At 50.9% G+C, this 18,662-nt stretch overlaps 1 protein-coding gene across 17 annotated transcripts in view; it reads right to left on the bottom strand.

The window, feature by feature from the left end:
• The window catches only part of EIF4G3 (eukaryotic translation initiation factor 4 gamma 3), a 152,616-nt gene that overhangs the window by 13,588 nt on the left and 120,366 nt on the right, over positions 1-18,662 (bottom strand). For all 17 annotated transcript variants that reach the window (XM_080631497.1, XM_080631482.1, XM_080631495.1 and 14 more), the window contains 11 exons: positions 16,435-16,605; positions 14,921-15,118; positions 13,368-13,514; positions 12,841-13,077; positions 9,998-10,102; positions 7,873-8,005; positions 6,761-6,855; positions 4,464-4,557; positions 4,094-4,211; positions 2,708-2,931; positions 1,553-1,668 (listed from right to left, as the gene is read on the bottom strand). In XM_080631497.1, the coding sequence (XP_080487623.1) occupies positions 1,553-1,668; positions 2,708-2,931; positions 4,094-4,211; positions 4,464-4,557; positions 6,761-6,855; positions 7,873-8,005; positions 9,998-10,102; positions 12,841-13,077; positions 13,368-13,514; positions 14,921-15,118; positions 16,435-16,605 (1,638 nt within the window). The remainder of the gene's footprint in view (positions 1-1,552; positions 1,669-2,707; positions 2,932-4,093; positions 4,212-4,463; positions 4,558-6,760; positions 6,856-7,872; positions 8,006-9,997; positions 10,103-12,840; positions 13,078-13,367; positions 13,515-14,920; positions 15,119-16,434; positions 16,606-18,662) is intronic.

Below are 18,662 nucleotides of genomic sequence, written 5' to 3'. Positions count from 1 at the left end.
CAGGGAAGAGCTTCTGCCTTATCTGCAACCTGAACTTCCCCTGTTTCAGTCTGAACCCATCAACCCTTGTCCTATCGCTACAGTCCCTCTCTGGCATCCTTGTAGGCCCCCTTCAGATACATCCAAGGGTCAGGCCTTAAAGTCCATCACAAAACCATAAAGGACCAGGAACAACTTTGACAACAGCCCCACCTGCTCCTGCCCAAGCTGCCAGCCCAGCACACTGCAGGACACTGAGAATCAAAGTGCGGGTTTTTGCCTCTCCAAACCAGGATTTAATAATTTCTCCTGAAAATTAGACGTGAACCCAACCCATAAGAATATTCCTCTTTCCTATTTTAACTGGCAGCCCTCTGAAGTGGAAGCAGCAACTCTGCTCTAATGGTGCCAAAGCAGAACTCCCCAGTGCTGCTGTTTCAAAATTGGCAGGTTTCTAAATTCATTTCAGCACAAGATCAAACCAATCAGCTCTGCAGCCAACGTAACCTCTTGCAAAGCCCCTGGACAAGTTCAAATCCATTTACAGGGGAACCAACATTTCAGCCTGTATCGGAGATGCTGACAGCTGCTCAGGAATTTTCCATGTTTATTAGAAATACTCCGGAGTGGTTTGTTCAATATTTAGCATTGCTTTATCTGCCTCCAGACCAGAGCAGCACACACTCTGATAACTGAAGGAAAACCTCCGTTTATTTTCCCACTAGCTTTCCTGCTTCCAAAATCGCTGTTATTATGGAGCTCTCAGTGATTCATGACACATACACATTCATCTTGCTACTCGCAAACAAACTGGGCTATTTTTCCTGTTACCAGGCAGGGCAGAAAACAAGTTTGGGAGACAACTGTCCTAAAAACACTCATGGAGCTGCTGCTGCTGCCTGACCCCATCGTTTCTGTGAGACCTGTGTGAGCTGGGTGCTTACAAAGGAACTGTTCTGGGAGAGAATCACGGAATCCCAGCCTGGTTTGGGTTGGAAGGGACCTTAAAGCTCCTCCAGCTCCAACCCCTGCCACGGGCAGGGACCCCTTCCACTGGAGCAGCTTGCTCCAAGCCCCTGTGTCCAACCTGGCCTTGAACACTGCCGGGGATGGGGCAGCCACAGCTTCTCTGGGCACCCTGGGCCAGCGCCTCAGCACCCTCACAGGGTAGAGGCTCCTGCCTAAGAGCTCATCTCAGTCTCCCCTCTGGCAGGTTCAAGCCATTCCCCTTGGCCTGTCTCTACAGGCCCTTGTCCCAAGCCCCTCTCCAGGTTTCCTGCAGCCCCTTTAGGCACTGGAGCTGCTCTCAGGTCTCCCCTTCAGGAGCCTTCTCTTCTCCAGGCTGCCCCAGCCCAGCTCTCTCAGCCTGGCTCCAGAGCAGAGCTGCTCCAGCCCTCGCAGCATCTCCATGGCCTCCTCTGGCCTCGCTCCAGCAGCTCCACGTCCCTCTTGTGCTGCTGCCCCAGGGCTGGATCAGGGCTGCAGGGGGGGTCTCCCCAGAGCGCAGCAAGGGAGGAAAAACATACCCTGGTCCCACAGACCTGTCTGTAAGTGAGGTTTTCATTTTGTTTACCTTGAAATCATTAATATGCAAGAACTCATCAATGATAGATTTGCATTTTCTCTCTATTTCCTCTTCTGATAGCGAAGGCTTTTCTTGTGCTGGAGCTGGGGGAGCTTCTGGCTTGGCTGGTAGAAATAAAAGACAAAAAATGTAAGAAACCACAAATGGAAAAGGAAAATCAGCATCATTTTGAGACAACATCCTGAAAAGTCACCGGAGCAAGGGGTGTTCCCTGTCTCATCATCAAGCACAGCTCACTTCCTTCTTGGTCACGTATCACCTGTATGAACTCACAGTATTTCTGTAAATCAACCATCTCACAAAGACACAACAGCAGTGACACAGGTTACACCACCCTCAACGCTGCAGCACAGTGTTTGTTAGTACTTGCAGCTGCGTGGCTCCAATGAATCCTAAGAATGAGTTGATAAGAGGAGATGATGCCAAGGCCTGTGTGAATCAGTTGTGACACAAACCTCGGAGAGGCAGATCACAGCGACTGCAGCCTGACCACACATCGCTGTGGGCCAAAGGAACCACGGAATCATGAGGCTGGAAAAGACCTTTAGGATCATCCAGTCCAACCTTTACCCCAGCGCTGTCAAGGCCATCCCTAACCCATGGCACTGAGGCCTCATCTCCACGCTGTGTGAACCCTTGCAGGGACGGTGACTGCAGCCCTGCCCTGGGCAGCCTGTTCCAATGCCTGAGCACCCTTTGGGGCAGGAATTGTTCCTCAGCTCCATCTAAACCTGCCCTGGTGCAGCAACAGGATTCGAGGTGCGGCCTCACCAGTGCCCAGTGCAGGGGCACAATCCCTGCCCTGGCCCTGCTGCCGCACTGGTGCTGATCCAGGCCAGGATGCTGGGGGCTTCCTGGCTGCCTGGGCACAAGCTGCTCATGCTCAGCTCCATCAATCAGCACCTCCAGCTCCTTTCCCACGAGCAGTTTCCAGCCGCTCTTCCCCAAGCCTGGAGCATTGCAGGGGGTTGTTATGGCCCAAGTGCTGGATCTGGCACTTTGCCTTGTTGAACCTCATCCCGTTGGCCCAGCCCATCAATAACATTCACACCACGGCACAGAACTGTCACTTTTTCTTATACATTTTCCCTTAGGCCTTTTCAGAGAGTCAGCAAGATTCCCTGAGCCCGGAACAGCACTTACCAGGTTCCTTGGCTTTGTTCCTCTCTGCCTCTGTGCTGTTTCTATCCATCTCCATGCCCCCTGTCAACTGCTTCACTGTCTCCAGCATCTCCCTCCGCTGCTCCTCCTGTGCCTGATTGTCGAGCAGCAGCTCTTTACTGCTGCTGCCCCGCAGGAAGGTGTTGGGACGGGAGAGGGAAGGCGGCAGAGCTTTGTCGTTCTTCTCCCTGCCCGTGCTCCCGCGACTGCGGAACAAAAACCACGTCTGCTTAAAGGTTGTGGTATGAGTAACCCCTGCTCACAGCGCTGGGATGTTGGACAAGACAATGGAGAGCTTCACAGAGCTGCACCTGAACCCAGCACGATTCTTGTCTCAACGTTTTACAGCTGCAGTTGCACAGAACATAGCCAAAATAAACTCAGGTCTCAGACATGGACAAACACAAACACCCACAGAGAGGACAGGCAGAGCCCAGAGAACACATGGAAAAGCAACAGCATCCTTACAGCACCCCTCTGATACATGGAGTGGGGGATTTTATAACACTGTTTTACTATTAAATGGTGAGAGTGGTGTGGGCTTCACCCAGTCATTGAAAAATAGCTTCCAAATAGTGAAGGCTCCCAGCAGCAGAACACAAGGATCTGTCCTATAAATCACTGTGTTAATGAGTAAGATGGGCAAAACCATTCCAGAATGGAATAATTTCCAGCTAAGTTGGAGTTTAAGGTGAAATAGGAGGGAAAACATCAGAGACACCAACCCAAGAAAACAGCCCAGCAGCTTGTATGCACTGGGAGGACAAAGACATTGTGAATGAACTGTACATTTATAACCTGTGTCTAGAGCCAACACATTATTGAGGGTTAATACACGTTTCACGCTCCAGGCTGGAGCAGGTGCAGCCCTGATGGGATTGGGTGGGAGAGCCCTGCATGATGTGGGAGCATGGGTGGGTTTGGTCACAGCCATTGGGAAAGGTCAGATGCAGGCAGAGCATTTTAGGAGCCCTCCTTCATTTCTGTAAGGTTTTAGGCATGTTTTTCCTTTCTAAACAAACCCCCAAGCTGGCTGAGCTGAGCTGACACCTCTTTACTGCACCGTGTTACCTGGAGCGTTTTTAACCTGTGATGAACTACCAGTGAATGAAGCCTTACATGAAGGGCGACCGAAAAGGGGAAAAGAAAACAATCACTGTGATGGCTTTAAAAACTAATACTACCTGTCCCTCCTATAAGATGCTTTAAGATAACTCAAAGTACACAGTGGGAAGGAGAAAAGCAGCAGCCATTCCTGGAAACTCAATGAAACTCTCTTCTTTCTGTGTGCTGGTAACTAGAGCAGCAAGAGAAAAGCACCAGTGTGCAGACAGCAGATGGGGAAGTCATTGCTGGGCTGACACTTACCTAGTTAAGGCCCTGCGAGAATCTAGTTCTGAAGATGGAGATGAGGCAGATACAGATGACACTGGAGGCTGCAGTGCAGAAAACCTGTTCAAATTCGTGGCACTTGGTCGTAAGGAGTCTGGGAGGTTGTAAAGACAACACAAAGAGCAACGACAAGGTCAGCAGCCGTTCACACCTTGGCATCACAACATCATTTAAGCAATAGCTGGTTTTGGAGTGATGGGGGGAGAATTGAAGAGAAAAGGCTGGTCCTGCCCTGCCTCCACCCCCTTGTCAGGCAGTCACACATAGAGATGGGCATTCCCACCCAAGTCCACCCCTGGCAGGGTGGCTGGTAGCACCAGGGAGGGCGCGGGCCCATCGGACTCACCCATCTCGCTTGCCTTCGCTCCACCACTGCTGCCCTTTCCCCAGCTGCCCAGCTGGGCTTTAGGCACAAGCTGAATCTTCTCATCTATTGTGGGCTGTAAAACACATCAAGACACCCCGTTACCAGGCTCATCGTACAACTTCACTACAAATGGGCATGGTTTTGGCAACAATCCCTGTCTTGTGAATACCAAAATACTTTAACATGGGTTTGGAACCAATCATAGACTCCCAGAGTGGTTTGTGTTGGAAGGGACCTTAAAGCTCCTCCAGTTCCAACCCCTGCCACAGGCAGGGACACCTTCCACTAGAGCAGCTTGCTCCAAGCCCCATCCAATCTGGCAATGAGAAGCACAGACCATGCTAAGTAGTCACAAATATCCTTCCACTGAACACCTCCATTGGATTTCTCTCCCCCTTTGCAGTGCTGATGATCTCAAGGTTCTTTCCAACCCTGGCCATTCTATGGTTCTGTGATTTATCCCTTTCTGGTGTCCTGTGAAAGGCAGCATTGCAGCACATCCCATCAGTGTGTGGTAAAATATAACCAAGAAAGGTTCTCCAGATCTTCCAATGTAGACAAAGAAAGAGCAGAAGGAATGAAACTTAAAGGACTTAAATGAACAGGCCATGTGTCATACCCCAAGGGTTGTTGGCTCAGCGCTACGAGCATCTTCCAAGTAGATGAAAGGCCAAGCGTTAAACCTGGCCTCCCACCCTGCCACCCTCAAGCTGAGTATAAAGTCTGTTACTGGGTTCCAGAGGGGGGAAATTTATTACCAAACTTGGAGTCATGTTGGGAGACCAAACCCTACCCAAAGACAGAGGACACAGGCAACAAAGGGATCACAGCCTTTCCACAGTGCCACTGGAAGACATTCCCAGTGACCAGGAGCTTCTTTTTATTGGGAAGTCTGAAGTCTGGTAAGGAGGAAAAAGCACAGGACTTCAGCCCTGGGATGATGTTCAGTTTGTTGGTGACAAATTAAATGGTTCTGCTGCCTGCTCCACCACCAGCCACGGCTTTGGGGGGAATCTGCACAGTGACAAACAGAATTCAGAGGGTGAAGAATGACAGTAGGCTGCAGAACCTGGAGGGGAAAGAGTGTTCAACAGGAAGAGAACATTGGTTTTACAATGCTCTGTAGGTGAATGTATTGACAAGGAGGTTGTGACCCCACAGATCCCTTTGTATGAGCTCCCTTCTCCTCTGACAACCCAACTGCTGTGGAGCTAGCTCTGCTTGTACTGAGCTGGACTAAAAGGAGCAGAAGGGCTTTGCCCAGATGAGCTGTAAGCCCCGACAGAAGGAGCCTGAATCCCTCCTGCTAATTCAGTTTTGGAGCTGGTTTTATGACTCTCACAAGGAACAAACCGAGTCTGATCTGCAGAAGGGCTGCAGCCTGTCCCGGTTCTGCTTTACAGCTCTCCGAGCATCCAGGCACTGAGAGGAAAACTCAGGGAGAGTGACGTTAATTGGAAGAGGGAATGTCTAGGAATCACCCTGTTTTGTGGGAAGGCCTGAGTTCTTGGCGAGAACAGCCAAAGCTGCTCTGATGCTCATCAAAAAAAGACACCTCCAAGCCTGCCTGACCTGCAGCCTGAAATAAAGGTTCCCAAAGTACCTTTCTGATGGCAAAAACACTGGGAGATGCTTGTCTGGAGGATGGGTGTGAAGGTTTATCACATACTGTGGGTTGCAACTGTGCCACACACAAGTCCAGGAACACCATAAAGGCGGACACAGCTCTTCTTGTACTGCTTGAACGTGTCAAGCCTGGAGCACTGCCACTGGTGACATGTCAGGAACACCGTGTTTTCAGGCTGGATGTGGCACCCTCATTCTGCTAAGTAGCAGTGTCAGAACAGGGCCTTGAGAACTTGAGACAGCAAAGGGTTTCTGCCACACAGGTGTTCGAGACCCCTCCTGCATCAGCCATGTGATGTGCTGCATCATCACATGCATCATCACTCGTAATACCCCAAACTCATGTTCTCTTTAATCATTTAATAAAACACAGATTTACCAACGAAGAGAACTTCTGGGTCACCAAAAGTATGCCAAGAACCTGAGAAAAGGTGTGTGTGTGCTCCTTTCCCTCACAGCAAACACTCTGAAGGTAACTCTCTTCCTCTGTGCTTTATTTAGGCACAGTATTAACTCCAGAGATACAAAACATCCTCAAAACCAAGTTCTAACCTGTAAACACCATGTCGGTCCTTTCTAGCCAGACACACACAGTAAAACAAGCCCTTGGCATGTTTGTTGCTCTGAATGAGTCTCGTGCTGGCACCTACCTTGGTGATTTTAAGGAACTTGGTGGGGTCCAGCACTCTGCTGTTCTTTGCCCCCTGCACAGTGTTCCAACCGCCTTCATCGACCCGCTGGACACCTGACAGATAACAAACACAACCACCCTGAGCTCATCCCCGTGGCTCCAGCAGTGCCCGGGAGGACAAGGGCCATCACCTCCAGGTTCAGCAGGAGGAGAAGGAGATGGCACGATTCTGCTCAGCCCCAGCACAATTCCGTGCAGAAATCATGTCTTTTGGGAGTGTTTCTTCAGAGTAAGATGATGTAGCCACCTTGCCTGACTTTGTTATTAGAAACCAGCTTTGACAGAAAAAGATCTCACTGTTTTCAAGGGCTGGTTTTGCTTGTGATTCTTCCTGGTCAGGTTTCTCAGTGTCTGTTTCTGTGATCTGAATGTGGTTGCACGTGGTGCATTCACAAGCTCACCAAAGGAGCAGACCACAAGCCTTTGCTAACCCAACCCCAACCCCACTTGTTGCACAGGTTTCAGCAGCGCTGGGCTGGCGCAGACACAGAATCCCTGAGGCAGTCCTGAGTTCCTCCCTTCTTCTGATGTCAGCGTTAGGGTAATTAAAGCCTAATCCCCCCCATTCCCCTGCAGGTAGCGCCAGCCTCGAGGGCTGGCGGCAATTTAAGGTAATGCCACACCACTTTCAACTGCTGAGTTAACAGCTCACAACTTTACCAGTTAAAGACAACACGGTTACTCTAGGAATTAGATGCTATTCTCTTGCAATTGCATTCTGCTGTATGCAAGAATGGATGGCAAACCTGGCTCCTGCGTCCTAACTTGTTATAACAGGTTCCTGGCAGCCTGACACCACATCAAACATGGTCTGCATGAAGGAGAAACTGCAGCACTATTGGCCTGTGATTGTTTATTTTTTACCCAAGGGATTTGCCCCCTGGCAAACGCACACAGCTGGTCCATGGCAAGTCTGTTCCTTCCCCAGCCTCAGCCATAATCCGGCCTCAATTCCCTTCCCTTTACACGCTAATGAAAAGAAACCAGATTTGTTTCTGTTACGTGGGATTCCCTCTGTGGCCACTGGATGGGAAACGAGTGAAAGGAGCAGCCAGCTTGGCTTGTACTTACCTGGCCTTCTCTTCTCTTTGGTCATGAGTTGTTGGACCTTCCTCTGCTCCTCCTGCTCTTCAATCTTGGCTTCTTTATGAATCTGCTCGATGGTCTTGGGGCCCTGGTCTGCTCTCCGGGACACCCAATTGCACTGGGGGAGAAGCAAACACGTGCTCAGAGACACCTCCAGGGGAGCATCATGAACAGGGGGTTTTACACTGCCAGTGAGGCATCACCCTCCCACCCCTGTCACCTCTTGGAGAGGCAGCTCATGAGGGATGGGGGCCACATTGTGAATGTGGTTATCCCAGCACCACAGGTCAAAGCTACGTGCTCTGGTATGTGCGCCATGGTACGTACACTGTGGTACGTACACTGGAGTATGTACATTGTGGTAGGTGTTTTGGTGGAGAGTGGAGGCTGCAGTGAAGACCTGACTCTGCAGAGGCATGAATGAGTTAACCCCCAGCATCCTGCACATTCCCAGCCATTCCCATCTTTCAAGGATCAGAGGAAAGAGAAGGACCAGAGGGACGCTGCTGTCACTCTCTATTACTGACACTATTTGCTGAAGCCCTTCCTTCAAGCTCAAGATAAAAAAATGAAGCTCTAAAATAAAGCAGCGAGAAGTGACTGCGTTTTATCTGGAGATGGTGCCCTGCCACTCCTGGATCGTGATGGCTGAGACAGGAATCCTGCAGAGAGAGGTGGAGCTGTCCCTCCACAAAGCACTTCCTATGCTTGATGTGCCTACCTGACCATACACTGCACAGATCCATCTATCCCCAGTTAACCTGACTGTCCCTTGATCTTGCTACAACCTCATTACAGCTTTTGTGATAACTACCTCTGTGCCTCCTGCAGTCAAAACGGTGACTTCAGCTTCCACAAAAGCCCAAACCAGCTTCAAAGCAGCTGCTTGAGGTATGAGTAAAACCCACCCGGGGCTTGAGTCAAGCGCTGTCTTGTGGCTAAAGCTGCTGTCACACCTACAGGGGTGACATTACAGGTACTGGTCTGTGAAACCTGCAGTCACATCCTCAACTGCGTGGTGCAGAGACATCCTCCATGGCACGAGACTCCAGCTTTAACACCTTGGCCACGTTCAAATCCATGGCTTGAAGACAACATAGAATCATAGAATGGTTTGGGTTGGAAAGGACCTTCAGCTCATCCAGTTGCAAACCCCCCCTGCCATGGGCAGGGACAGCTCACACTAAACCATGGCACCCAAGGCTCTGTCCAACCCAGCCTTGAACACTGCCAGGGATGGAGCATTCACAACCTCCCTGGGCAACCCATTCCAGTGCCTCACCACCCTCTCAGTAAAGAATTTCTTCCTTAGATCCAATCTAAACTTCCCCTATGTAAGTTTTAACCTGTTACCCCTTGACCTATCACTACAGTCCCTAAACATTGACAAATCCCCATCTGCACTGGGGGTGCCAATGTCTACCCCATGGTATTATTGATTTATGGAGTTTAGTGTGGACCCGCCATTGTCACATCCTGACAGAGCAGATTCCGTTTGTTTCTGTCTGCACAATGCGGCCAGGAGACAGCTAGCAGATGCCTGGTGCCAGCAACATAGGACCAGCTTCCAAGGAGAGCCACACTGCCTTGGGAAAGAGCCCTCACCACTTTTCCAGCCACACCAACCACCCCCTCCCTTGTGGGGGACGCGTCTCAGCGTGATTCAGCCCCATGAGCACAAGTGCTGGCAGGGAACAGCTACACCCAGAGCACATGGAATCGAAGGCAGCGAAGCAATGTGACTGACACAGAGAAGCACAAGGGATGCTGTGGGGGAAACCCACCCAAAACCTCTCCTGCGACAGGAGCTCAGGGGTGGCTGCTGCCACAGGGCTGCACCAGCAGCAGGGGAAGCCAGCGTGGGCATGTGTCTAAAATGGAGCAGAACCAAAGCACCCGACACAAGCAGTTTACCCCTCTACCAACGCTGGCAAAATGAGAGATTTCTTGTCTTTAATCAGGCAGACTTTTAGGATAAGGGGTCGGATCTCCCCCCTTAACACCCCCACTGCTGCTGTAAATACTGTAAATCCCTGCTCTTGCAGGAGAGCTCTTCCAGCCTGGACACGAAAAGGAACATGCTCTTTTACTTACTTGACTTGGTACCTACCAGCCTAAGGTCTATCACATCCTGAAGCATGAACCGAATCCTTGAAGACGTTTTCCTCTCTTTCACAATCTTCTCCATCTGATTGAAATACTGGTCCATGCGAGGCTGCACAAGAGGAACAGCAGCAGCAGCAGTGAGTCTTGGAAGACAAACTGAAACACTCCCTCAGGGGGGAGTGAGCAGGTTCTGCATTTCTGTGCCAGAAAAACACATATGGGGACACGGAGCTGCTCCCTGGAGAAGTGAGGGTTGAGTCTTGTCTGTTACCCCAGGTTGCATTTGAGTGTGCACAGTGCAGGATGTGCAACATGAAGAAATGGGCACCTTCTTCATTTGGCACCTGCTTTCCCTGTGTATTTAATTACTCAAATAATCTACACTCTCTGCACAGAATCATGGAATGGTTTGGGTTGGAAGGGACCTTAAAGCTCCTCCAGCTCCAACCCCTGCCACGGGCAGGGACCCCTTCCACTGGAGCAGCTTGCTCCAAGCCCCTGTGTCCAACCTGGCCTTGAACACTGCCAGGGATGGGGCAGCCACAGCTTCTCTGGGCACCCTGGGCCAGCGCCTCAGCACCCTCACAGGGAAGAGCTTCTGCCTAAGAGCTCATCTCAGTCTCCCCTCGGGCAGGTTCAAGCCATTCCCCTTGGCCTGGCCCTACAGGCCCTTGTCCCAAGCCCCTCTCCAGGTTTCCTACAGCCCCTTTAGGCGCTGGAGCTGCTCTAAGGTCTCCCCTTCAGGAGCCTTCTCTTGTCCAGGCTGCCCCAGCCCAGCTCTCTCAGCCTGGCTCCAGAGCAGAGCTGCTCCAGCCCTCGCAGCATCTCCATGGCCTCCTCTGGCCTCGCTCCAGCAGCTCCACGTCCCTCTTGTGCTGCTGCCCCAGAGCTGGATCAGGGCTGCAGGGGGGGTCTCCCCAGAGCACAACAGAGGGGCAGGATCCCCTCCCTGAGCTGCTGCTCACACTCTGGGGGTGCAGCCCAGCACAGGGGGGGGTTCTGGGCTCAAGCTCTCACTGAAGCCGGGTCATGGGGAGCTTTGTATATGACGAACCTGCCATCCAATGTGGCTGTTCTCACAGTGCAGCTGAGATGTGCTGGGTACCTGCTGCCAAAAAGGGGAGTCCTGCTTTACCTCAGCCTGAGAAGAAGTGGCTCAGGAAGCTAAGAGGCACGAAGCTGACTCTGCAGGCATCATCCCAACGTGCTGCCTCCCCGAACTGGCTCAGCTGGGGTCAGGCAAGAGAAGTTGCGGCAGAAGCTGCTCTCTACCAGGAACCTGTTGAACGGGCTCAGCTCTAGTGTGAAATCCCACGAGCTCCGTCTCATCCAAGAAGTCACGATGTGACGGAATCCAAAAGGGTTCACATTAAGACATCAACTGGTATCCTTAGAGAAGCCTTCAGTAGGTCTAAATTTAACCTGCCAGGCTCCAAAAAGCCTTTTCCCCCCCAAATGGGGCTCCGGCTGTTTCAAGCGAAGTTTCAGGGTGGTTTTATAAAGTGTTTCCCACTCCCTCACTAAAAGCAGCCAAACCCTTTCCCTTACACTCAAACCAGCAAGAAAAACCCTCTTAAAATTGGGTTCTGGCCTTGCCTTTGAAAAGTTTCAGCTCGAGAGCAAATGTTTCCAAAGTTAGGAATGAGGGGGAAAATATTTAACATGGACTTTGTCCAGCAGCTTTAATCATAGCGCTCACTACCTCGTCAGCTTCAATAAAGATGTGTAATAAAACATCTACCCCACTAATAGGATATAAACAATGGATTATCACTTGATAGGAATAAGAAATCGCAAAGACAGGACAGGGACAACTCGACATCTGCCAGCCCTTCCCTGCCTGCACCTGCTGTGCCATGCGGTGCCACGGCTCCAGGTTGCAGAAGGGGCCAGTGCACCAAAATGTTGGCTTTTACCATGTTTCCATGCTCTCAAAGACCAAACCAGCACCCAGGAGCCATCCAGCACAACCTCAGCTACTGCTCAGAAGCCAGATCCTGTTTTCTTACCAAAGCACGTACAGAAATTGAACCCTGCTCCCGGCACTTTCAAACCTGCATCAGTGACGGGCATGCTGCTGTGTTAACCCCGTGTTCAGCTGGGGATCAGTGGTAAACTGCACTGGTGTGGTGATAACACAGAACAGTTTGGGAAGCTGTTTCCCCATAAGGATCAGGACTGATCTACTGTGATCCCTGCAATCCAGAGCCCTGTTAGGGAACTCCCTTCTCAAGCAGCTGAAAACAATTACAGCTCCATTTGCTTCCGAGCTGAGTCCGACTGATTCCTGGCAAAACCCCTGAGCACTGTTTCATCCCAAGCCTGGCTCTGGGGAAGGAGAAGCAGATTGTGCCAGAAGGAGCTCATCGAGTGTGTAATGCTCGGTGCTACATAGATGTTTGCTGGAAAATGGGAAGGAGCAGGATGGAGCACTGCGGTTGCTTCACTCTGGAATGACGGTGACACAAAATGATGCAGCCACCAGGATGCAGGGAGGGATGGGGGGCAGGCCAGTTAATGAGGGTTTTTTAGATTTAACCCTAGAAATACATTCAAGTGGTACATTTTGTAGGTAACATAAACCTTCAATGGCAAAGAAACAACAAACAAAGTGTTTGGATGAAATATTTGGAAACAACAACCGGAGAACATGGCTGAAAACACTCCAGAACATTACAAGACAAGGGAGCGGGGCCAGGTCATGATGAAACATCCACACAAGGGCAGATGACTTCCTCATGCCATTCCTGAAGGAAAACCAAATAAACACTCAAATAAACCCACCCCCCACCCATGTTTCCATCCCTGCCCACGAGGCCTCATCTCCCACTCCTGATCCTGCCCTACCTTTGCCTTCTCAAAGTCCAGGTCCTTGCCAATGGTGGTCAGGAGGCGGCAAAGGCACTCGAGGGACTCCTCGTCATGGTTCTTCAGCAGCTTCACCACGCAGTCATGCATGATGGCCTCCGTCAGCATCTTCAGTTTGAAAAGCTCGCCAATGAATTTTATATTCCCAATGGATCTCCGTCGGGCTTTGTCCTTGGCCTCCTCCAGCTCGTCATGGAGCCGCGTCTTCTCCTCTGGCTGTGTAACAGAAAAATAGCTCTAAAAACCCACGTCCACAGAGCACAGAACTCCTCCAAGGTCCAGTTTTATGTTTATTACAGTTGTCGCTGTCCCTGTTTACCCTTTTCCTCCTAAACCCCAAAAGAGGCTGCTCTAAACCCACTGATCAAACGGGTTTTATTAGGCTCAGCCACAGGGACAGAAACAAAACTCTGGACTCCCGAACTCTCCCCACACCAACTCCATCTTCAAAAGAGACCACGCTCAGAGGGAGCTCTTGACAATTTAAGAGGGAGAACACTACTTACAGTGGTTGCAGCTTCCAGTTCCTTCTGCTTCTTTTCAAAGACATCGTCGTCAGCCTTGTCCTTTTCAAACTCCTTCTGGCAGCGATTTAACAGCAGCTTGCGGAAGTTCACCGTGCTCCCGGGTTTGTCTGCCATGGGCACCTTCAGCTGGAGGACAAGGAAGGAAAACATCAGCAGAAGTAGGGCTAAACTCCTTGTGTGAGTGAGGCTTCCTAGGATCCATTGTCACACTTTGTCATGTACTTCATATGGGGCAGCACAACCCTGCAGGGCTCTGGATGTCAAAGCATCATGCCGTGATTTCCAGTGGAGCTTTACGTTTCAGATATCTTGGCTGATACCACCTCAGCCCGGAGACAATTACATTTCCATCCACAGGATCCTTTAAAAAGACACACTGCTTACAATCACACTTATTCTGTGCTGCAGACTCTGGAGCTGTGCTCCTTTGCTGTGTGCCATGAAGGATCAGGGGCAGAAGGGGGTTATTTTGTCCCAGGTACAGAGACAGGGGAAATACAGGTTGAATATAAGGAGGGAATGGCTTTAACCTGCCCGAGGGGAGACTGAGATGAGCTCTTAGGCAGAAGCTCTTCCCTGTGAGGGTGCTGAGGCGCTGGCCCAGGGTGCCCAGAGAAGCTGTGGCTGCCCCATCCCTGGCAGTGTTCAAGGCCAGGTTGGACACAAGGGCTTGGAGCAAGCTGCTCCAGTGGAAGGGGTCCCTGCCCGTGGCAGGGGTTGGAGCTGGATGAGCTTTAAGGTCCCTTTAACCCAAACCATTCCAGGACTCTATGATTCAAATTCACCATCTGAAATGAGCTCTTTGGAGCTCAGCTCAGCCCCTGTGAGCTCTCCTTTGAAATGAGACAGAGTCTGAACTTTCCAAACACGAATGCAGCCTGTGGACAGGCCAGAAAGGGTCCAGAGAAGGGCCATAAAGATGATCCAAGGACTAGGAAACCGTGTGAGGGAAGGCTGAGAGAGCTGGGTTTGGTCAGCCTTGGGAAAAGAAGACTCGGGGGAGACCTCATCCCCATATTCCAGTATTTGAAAGTGACCACAACGAAGCTGGAGACTCTCTTTTGTTGGGAGTCCCATAGAAAAGACAAGGGGCGATGGGCACAAGTTACTCCTGGGGAGATTCCGACTGGACATGAGAAGAATTCTCCCAGTGAGAACACTCAGCCACTGGAATAATCTCCTGAGGGAAGTGGTGGATTCCCCAATGCTGGACAAAGTGCTGGGCCATCGAGCCTAGGTCTTGCTTGGCCTAGACAGGTTCCTTCCAAGATTCTATGGCTCATTGCATATGACTGGTGTGAGCAGGCAGAGCCAAGTGTCCTCAGCTCCAACCAGCACATCACTCCAAGCAGAGCCTTCTGCCTGCAGGCATGGCCAATGGATGTCGAAGAAGAAATCCCTTACTGGTGATCAGAAACTAACATTTAACCCTGCTCTTGCCACTTTCATGCTCCTGCCCATCAGCTCATGGGGATAACATGCAGAACATCCCCATGCAGAGGAACCTCCCGTGTGACTCTGGCAGCTCTTACCGTTACAAGACACCTGCACATGTTGGCATACGCCACTGAGAAGCTTGGTTCATCGATGGCCTTCTCGAAGACCAGGTCGATGACTCCTTTCAGCCTCTCCTCTGTGTCTACCGTCAGGTCTGTCACTTGCTTCATGAGCTGGTTGAACATCTGGGGTGTCAGCTTGTTCAAGATGCTTCGTACCTTGCGGAACAGCTCCTGAAGGACAGAAAAAACTGTGAGTTCAAGTCTGAATCAGACACCTCTCAGAAACGAGCGGGGATGCAGCTTAGAGGTGAATGGAGATGTGGGAACTTCTAGGAAGTTAGACACAATCCAGCCTCAGTTCTGACTCAGCTACCAAAGACCACGGCTGTGGGCAGGATTTTTGGGAATGCTCAAGTGCTTTTTGTTTCAGGTGTGACAGAGGCACAAGGCCCTTGCTCCCACCCAGTGAAAGTGTCTTCTTGATAGCAGTTTAGTCAAGAGAACAGGGAGTGGCTTCCTCCCTCAACCAGAGATTAGTGACTTCTGTACCTACTTCAAGGCACCTTTTTCCCTACCCAGAATGACCACGAGGTCAACAACGCTGCTGTTAACCCCGAGAACAGAATTCCTGTGTCCTTCAAGACTATCCCAACTTAGCCTTCAAACTACAATCTGACCACCAGGCAAATACCTCTGCCCAGAGCGGCTGCCCCATGGAGCAGAGGAGGGGCAGACAGACACAGAGACGCACTGTTGGGCTGGGCAGGAGGAGCTGAAGGAACCTCAGTCTTGCTGAGTGTAAAAGGGGATGAAAATATGAAGATAGGCTGAGAAAGTTGGGGCTGTTCAGCCTGGAGAAGAGAAGGCTGCGTGGAGACCTCAGAGCAGCTTCCAGTATCTGAAGGGGGCCTACAAGGATGCTGGGGATGGACTCTTCATCAGGGACTGTAGTGACAGGACAAGGGGTAACGGGTTCAAACTGAAACAGGGGAAGTTTAGATTGGATCTAAGGAAGAAATTCTTCACTGAGAGGGTGGTGAGGCACTGGAATGGGTTGCCCAGGGAGGTTGTGAATGCTCCATCCTTGGTGGTGTTCAAGGCCAGGTTGGATGAGGCCTTGGGTGCCATGGTTTAGTGTGAGGTGTCCCTGCCCATGGCAGTGGGGTTGGAACTGGATGATCTTAAGGTCCTTTCCAACCCTAACTATTCTATGATTCTAAAAGCAAGTTCTGTGCTGGAAGGTTGAGGCTGTTTGCTTTAGAATGGAGACAGGAACAGTCCAGTAAAGCAGCAATAGAAAATCAGTCCTGGAGGAGGTAGCAGGTTGCCCGGTGTTCCCTACTGAGAGTCCCTTAACAGACATGGTTGCCATTTGGACTCCAGGTCAAGAATAAACACATGAAAAAGCCATCAAGGTAGGGGAAAGCTGTGGATCAAACTGGAATTCATTGTCCTTTCTCATGGTCTTACACAACAGCGAAAGCAAAGCCCCATCCTCCCTCTGTCACACCCCGCTGTGCTCCCAAAGCGCTCTCCAACGCTCTCACCTGGGTTTTGACATTCTCTGGGTCCTCAGTTTGGTTTTCTCTCTTCAGGCTCGGCTTCCAGGCGTTCTCTGCCTTCTTCAGGTGCACATCCTCCTTCACACACACAGTGATGATCTTCCTGGGCTCTCTCCTCTGGCCTGGCTGCGATCTCCTCGGTCCAACATTCAACAACTAGGACAAAAACATTCCTTGTTATATCCCCTTTTAAGCTCCCATCTCCATAACACACTCCAGGGCACACGCCAACGCCGACAGTCAGCAACTCCTCCTTGGGCTCTGAGGACTCCCTCTGACCCAACACACTGCTCCAGTTGGCCAGAGGGAACATGAGGATACCAAACATGCTTCCCTCAGGCAACTTTTCCCCAAAGCAGACATGGGATGACCATGGCCTACACACACTGGCGATGCTCCGGATGCTGCTTCAGCAGAAGTGAACCCAAGTGACCAAAGCAGCCTCTTGAAAGACAGAAACTGCGTAACTGCGACATCCCAGCAAAGGTGTATTTAAGGATTACTAAGTCCTTACAGGTGTATTTCAAACATCCCAAGCGATTAGATGAAGATCAACCAGCAGCCCTGCTGAAAATCAGAAGTCTTCCTGGAGGTTGCTCAAACAAAGCCATTTTGAGACAGGATCGACACAAACCACACTGAAAGGAGCATCAGTGCAGCTCCTGCACTGGAGGAACACGGATCCCAACAGAGGTGGGTCAAATCCTTTGTAGTTTCACACAAGAAAGGGACACATGGTACTTTGTCTGAAACAGCATCCAGCACCTCTCTGCAATCCTGTACAACAGGATGCTCCTCCCAGTCAAATCAGGTACAAACCCTGCCAAAACTGGGGATATTTCATCCGCTGTACAAGTGCCAGGGCACAAGCCACCCCCAAACTCCCTCTTCATCACTGAGAGCTTCTGATTAAGGATGAAAGGTCACCAATGCTGTCAGGTTATTCCTCCCCCTTGCTTTTTCGTACTCCTGAGCTCATTCATTAGAAATGACCAACCTCAAAGTAAAAATCAGTGCAGCAACAAAAGTCCATTATCAAACCCTGTTACTTTCCACACAAGTCCTTCATCTCCTCAGGGGGCAGTGGGCAACCTCCACGTGAAGGATGGGCCATTAAAAACCTTTCTTTGCTCTACAAAGGGATGCAACAAGCATCAGAGAGGCAAGACCAGTTCAGCTATTCAGGTTGACTGAATACAGGAGGAAACTGCTCTTCGCTGATGCCTCTTATGTGATATATCTGCCCCAAACCTGGTTTTGCACTATTAAAAGCCAAAATCCTCCTTAAAGACAGAAGCTTGTATCTGCAATGTGAACTGCTTGGCTTTGACAATGTCAAGGTGTGCTGTGGGTGAATGCAAACACAATCATCACCACTGCTGGAGCTCTTGTTTGAGCTTCATTATGGGATAACAGCAACAGAGTAAGATGTTGTCAAAAGACAACCACCTCACGCTGTGCATGATGCATGGAAGAGGGTGGCACGGTGTGTGTCACCACGCTGCCCCACCACATACCAAGATCTTAGTCCAGATCCCAGCAGCATGCACAGAAATAACCCATCACATCCTTCAAACCCTTCTGGGTGCAAGCTATAACTGTAATGCATCCGTGTGAGTCCATCACTCATGAGGAACCAACGGTAGAACAGCACAGCAAGAACGAGGGAGTCTTCATGATGCTTCTGGGTGTTAGAACCTTCCTGCACCAGGTACCAATCCTCTCTGCTCCCACCAGCTTGACAGTTGGTGTTGAGAGCCCTTGCTCAACACCAGCACGATGCAATGAAGCCCGCTTTGGATGCTGAGACACGCACCTCTGGTTTTATGCCATTTCACACACAGTTCTGCTGCCCAAGTTCTACCCACGCCACAAACGTACGGCTGTGGAAAGCAGAAACTTCCCTCCAGCTGGAAAACCAGACAATAACGCAACAGCAAAGCGGCTGGCTTCAGCCACGCGTGTTAGACCTCAGCACACAGCTCCTGGCCCACAGGCAGCTTGGGAACCAGAGCCAGGCTGGCAGCGAGCCCTGAAATCCAAGTGTTTGGGCTCGTTTCCCCCCGGAACATGGGCAAAGCCAACGAGAGGGAACCTGCAGCTGCCCCATCCCTCCTGCAAGAGGCAGCTCCGCTCTGCAGGACCTTCCCACCGCAGCCGGGTTGCAGCACGCGAGGACAGAGCCGCAAGGACACGGAGCTTCCTGGGATATG

This window comes from Psittacula echo (assembly GCF_963264785.1).
Source record: "Psittacula echo genome assembly, chromosome: 17".
NCBI lineage: Eukaryota > Metazoa > Chordata > Aves > Psittaciformes > Psittacidae > Psittacula > Psittacula echo.
The sequence above is the reverse complement of the archived record's forward strand: the minus strand, read 5'-3'. Positions and strand labels throughout refer to the sequence as shown.